At 37.7% G+C, this 5,409-nt stretch overlaps 1 protein-coding gene across 1 annotated transcript; it reads right to left on the reverse strand.

Moving 5' to 3' along the window:
• Positions 1-2,943: 2,943 nt before the first annotated feature.
• On the reverse strand, positions 2,944-5,077 carry LOC113701354 (uncharacterized). The gene is made up of 2 exons (XM_027221963.2): positions 4,933-5,077; positions 2,944-4,554 (listed from the first exon to the last, which is right to left on the reverse strand). Exon 2 carries the CDS (start codon positions 4,380-4,382, stop codon positions 3,270-3,272), a length of 1,113 nt encoding a protein of 370 aa, XP_027077764.1. The 5' UTR covers positions 4,383-4,554; positions 4,933-5,077; the 3' UTR covers positions 2,944-3,269.
• Positions 5,078-5,409: the final 332 nt, after the last annotated feature.

Raw genomic sequence — 5,409 nt, forward strand, 5'->3', positions numbered from 1 at the left:
CATATATCAGATGCCAAGAAAATATCTTTTTACAGTTCATGTTTACAAGGCAGAACAGATGTATAGAATGGCCGCTGCATCATATTCAGAATGATTACCCTGTCGCACATTGCAGACAGTAAAAAAATGGAAGAGTTAAAATCTTTGGCACGACACCGTATATCTGCATTCGGATAAAAAGATTCTGCAAACCAAATAGGACATTAATAGAAAGATTGCTTACCACAGCTATCACTATTTCATCCAACACTAGGATTGGCAGAACCTGTATCCTCATGTTAGGTTAGAGGAGGAGGAAAACAAAGAACTAAGCACACAGAGACTATACACTTGTAAAACGAAAGATGTAAAAGATATTATTATCATTCAAAATTGATTGCAACCAGTTACAGAAACATCAATGAGATTTTGATTATCTTACCGTCTTAAGAAATCACAACAAGTAATATGACAAGTAACAGAGGTAATGGAGCTAATTGAAAAGCCAAATTTGCTCATATACATAATACGTATTAATTATCTTGTTTCTATCCTTCAGTTGGACATTATACATTTAACAAGTGAACCTTAAACTTTTGCTGGAAAACTTAGTCTATAACAAGTCCGACCCACATATCAAGTGGAGGAGATGGTAATTAACAGATAGGTAGAATTTCAACTTCAACAAATAGGTAGCATTTCAGAAAAACTCCAAGAAATGCCAATCATATCGCATAAAGGAAACCATTTATTATGCCTTAATAATACCTGGTCAAATCATTTTTTAGAGATAATATAACCAAACAATACGGAAAGAGATTGATCACACCCTTGAAGATATGTCCAGTCACATGCATAGTTATTGCATTATCCTTGAAGCTATGGTCATGAAAATGTCAAAGCTGTTATGGCATGCCCATTCCACCATCTTAAAGATATCCCTAAAAAACATGTTGAAACCTTAATTATTGGATAACTTCTGTTCTTAACAACAAATTATCCACTAAATGCAAAGATTCTGTGCTTAAAAAAACTATCCCAACTGAATGCAAAGATTCTTCATATTCCAAACCCTGCGTACATGTCTGCTTCAACAATTTTATAAGACATGCAAAACTGAGCATGCATTTAATATGACATGCAAAAAAATGATCACTCCAACTATCTGTGCTATACATGCATAATAACCATAGGCAGCATTATAGTACCCATGCAAAGTTTTGCACATGTATCTATTTAATATTTTGGGATTCAGTAGTTCAGAGAGGGAGTTCACCTGGATAACTCAATCCACATAATACTAATCAAGGAAACGAAAATGTATATCTACATGTTTATGAACCTTCTACGTTCTTTCCAGATTAGCATGGAAAGCATCTCCTTGACTGTGAGTAGGAGATGCCTATTAGATTAGTACTCCAGTGGTAAAAGTTCATTTTATGTACCTTTACGTCACATTCTGATAACTTGCAAGGTATTCTTTATATGGAAAGAGCACCTAAAGAAACATAGGAAACTGAGAGAAACATTTTTATCATTTCCATTACTGTTTATTTCTTAAACTACTACAATCTGTTCAGAGTAGATCAACCCCAACCTTACTGCATATACAGTTTCTACCCAACAGACACTGCTTATACATCGCGCTTCTGTTTTCATAGCACCTAAAGGAACATCTTTAACAGTCTTATCTGACACCAAACCTACTTCTTACCTCCAATAAAGAAATTTGAACTGTTCAGACGACGAAACCTAAGATCAGAAAGACAAGCACTAAAACTTTTTGGTCACCTTCTCATAGCAGTTCCCTAGAACTTTGAATTTATAAAACTAAATACATGAAAATATAAAATTTAAGAAGCTAGTTTATGGAAAATACATTTTGCTACTGAACATCATCTAGCTACTACATGCTCTGTAGAGAAGATCATGTTAAAAAAAGGTGCCAAAACTGCCAGAACCTGAGTCCAACATAAAAGATTGATTGGTAAAGACTCAGTAAAGCAACGAGCCAACCTAATTGAAGCTTATAACAGAAAATTCTTATTAGATGAGCAAACCATTTATTATTACGTTCAAAAAGATTTTGCTTTCTGCTGAACAGTAGGAGTCACAGCACTGGTAAATAAGTGAGAAAAACATGGAATAACAGCAAAAGCACATTGACCAGAACCTCTTCTCTGCTTCATTATACATATTATGACAGAGTAATTAATTGATGTGCAAACAACTAACTGTAACCAGGGCAGATGCTAACCTTTAAATGCATCAGCTATAGAGCTTCCCAAAGCATTTGCTGCATCTAACATTCAACATCCATAAATTTGCAAGGACACAAACTTTAAAAACTTAAAAGGTTTTCACTTCGGACCTGGATAGTAAACTGCGGGCCAGCCAGTGGCAGATGTCTTTATTCCGATTAGTAGACACAAAAGCACACCCTGAAAACCAATCAAAAGCTTTCGCATCAAGTCAGTCAGTTCAAATTATATCGTGAACAAATCATACCCTTTGATCTGCTTTCCTTGTAATATGGCTTTGCAAGAATTGGATGATTATCTATAACACAATTGCAGAAGAAAGACTGTCAAGTTGTACGGCAGGGCTTGACTTGATGTTCTTCTTCTCATTTGAGCTATCAATCAACAAAGCTCCAGTGCTCAAGCAGTTTTATGGTATCAAAATATGCCTGAACAAGGCAACACATGTACACAAACAAAACAAAACAAAAACACACAGGCACGAAAAAACAACAAAAACATGGAAACCAAATAAGCACAAAAAGGCAACATAAACTAGAGCTTTGAAGCAAAGATCACATGGAGGATCAAATTTAAGAAAACTTTTCAGGACATCAAAACATGTGACTCGCATGCAAACAATTAAAGCCTAATGGCAAAAGATATATTTGTGTTTAAGGAGCTACAAGATAAAGAAAAGAAACAGGAAAATAAAATCTGAACATTCCACAATAATAAACTTTATTGACAGCTAAAAGGTTAACATCATGAACAAGCTATTGATATTAGTTCAGTAGCCAATGAAACATTTTTAATGGCTGAAATTATACAAGTATCAATGTCCTTATACTTTATGAGGTAAGGGATCCCACTTCGGAAATAATCAGCTCTGAGATGTATATACAACCTAAACACCTGATTCAAAAATTTCAGCAACTCTAAACCATGAAGATATCAGCATTGCTTATGTATACGGAGTCATCACTGTTAGAATGGATTCTAGCATCACAAAACAAACTTTTACTTCGAGATGGACCGAGAAGTCGACAATTAGAAAATCCTTTTCCATTGATCCATGGAGTCTTCAGGGGCACGCAAGGGAAACCTCTCAAGCTGTATGGGCCAATCCTCTCCAAGCAATGTGGGACACAACTCCACTGCAGCCCTAAAATCCAACATTGACACAGAAAAGGAATTGTTTGCCCTTTGTGCATATGTCATGGGCATCATCCCATTTGGAACAGATATTCCCTGATGATGAACTTGGCTATGGTGCTTCTGCTCTGACCTTGAAGCAGCCAAACTCAGACATGGTCTTATTAGCCTCTTCAAATATGCATCTAGTCCATTATTCATCAAGTTAACACAATCTGAGGAGACGTTCAAGCCATCGACCTCTAACTTCTGTTCCAACCTCTTCTTCAAACAATTCATATCAGGTAGCTCGCCAGTAAAATAACAGGTTTCAGTGCGAAGGAAAGAGGTTGAACCGTGACCGAACAGTTTCCTTCTTCCTTTATTATTCAATGAGATTCCAAGAGGAGCTGTAACTGGACTTCTACTGTATATGCCTGGGCTTCCAGCAGCCTGCTCAACTTCTTCTCCATCTTCCACAGAGTTTACTTCGAGAGGAGGCCTGCTACCTAAGGACAGTAGTTCAGTAGCACTTTGCTGTTCCTGAACCTTGGGTACTGAATCTTCACATGCAAGATTATGGGACTTCCCATGAGGACCAAGAGGGCTTGGACGGTCCTTGAACTTGCGATCACGAAAGCTTGGCGTTCTGCCCTTCCTAGGAGACTGAGTAAACGCATCCCGACAAATTGACTGAAGGCTACTAATTTGGTATCCATTTGGCACTTTGCCATTCAGCAAACCTTCCATTTTGCTGTACTTTTCTGGGGGAGTCTTAGAGACGCATGCATTTCTAATGATTGCTTGAATGAACTTGTTATGAAGGGAGATATTTTCTCGCCCAACCAAACCAACACAGAGGCTATCAAACTCTGATTTGCTGAGCTTACTACTTAAATATCTAGTCAACAGATCAAAATACATCTCAGCTCTCTGTCGACCAATCTTCCTCTCAATCTGAAGCTTTAGCTCAAATGTACTGATCCGGGGGCAGTGCCGAGGTCCCGGCATTCTGACACCCGAATTCATTGTCACCACAAAAACGGTAACAATCAAGCAATCACATGAAAGCACATAACCAACAAACAATTCCTAATTTAAATTCTCAACCAAAACCCTAGCCATTGTCATTCCATAGGAAAGTCAATCTCCATGAGCACTCCCAATTTCACTTTCCTGTTACGGCTGAATTATTGCATGTCTGTCAAAATGAGCAAATCCCAGTAAATATCGTGCAGAAAAGTAAACTTCCACCACTAATTAGCAAAAGAATTATTGCAATCACTTACTAATAATCAAGCAAAAGCAACGTCCGATTTTATTTTTTTTTGAGAAAAACAGAAGTATCAAATCCAATGTCTTAAATAAAGTCAAGAGCTCGATATCAATGCCAAGAAGTGAACTTTATCTAAACGAAATTGAAAATCAAGATATCTAAGCTTCTAAATTGACCGAGAATGAAAACCCGGAAAGCTAATTGAGCAGCAAACCCCAAACACAACTGGAAAAGGAGCAACCAAAAAAAAAAAAAGAATGTAAGCAATGCAAATTAAACAGGAAAAAGAAAAGAAGAACAAACCTGATTAAGTGAAGTACTAAATTGAATTGTTCCGAGTCTGAATTCTTGACAATGGAGTTTGGGGAAAGTTCAGTGATTGTTGATCGAGGTGGGCTCGTTGGTTGTCCGAAGAGAGAGAAGTAAAGGGGATGACAATTAGGGCTTTGGAGTTGGCTTTTGTTTTCGAAGCTTCTTTTGTTGGAGTAGTCATAAGAGAGTCAAAAGGCACGTGGGATTATTTAAGTAGTGTAGTAGTAGTAGTAGTGACTAGCGAGAGGCGATCAGCGAGTGAAAGACTCGCGAGAGTTGTGTCTGAATTTTGCTGTCACCGGAATAATGTGGAGGTCCTGTTTGGATGTTTGGCTTTCCAATCATAAGATTAGGACTCCGCACGCCAAAATTTTGTGCTCCTACGATTCGGAGTGTACTCTCTGAAAGTCGGAAGTCAGCGGGCCAGTTCCAGTTCCAAACAGGTCTGTAGCGTTCGTGTCCGAGAGA

This window comes from Coffea arabica, chromosome 7e, assembly GCF_036785885.1.
Source record: "Coffea arabica cultivar ET-39 chromosome 7e, Coffea Arabica ET-39 HiFi, whole genome shotgun sequence".
NCBI lineage: Eukaryota > Viridiplantae > Streptophyta > Magnoliopsida > Gentianales > Rubiaceae > Coffea > Coffea arabica.

What these genes read in the sequence shown, in the direction of transcription:
- LOC113701354 (XM_027221963.2), bottom strand. Translation starts at nt 4,382, where the DNA reads ATGAATTCGGGTGTCAGAATGCCGGGACCTCGGCACTGCCCCCGGATC.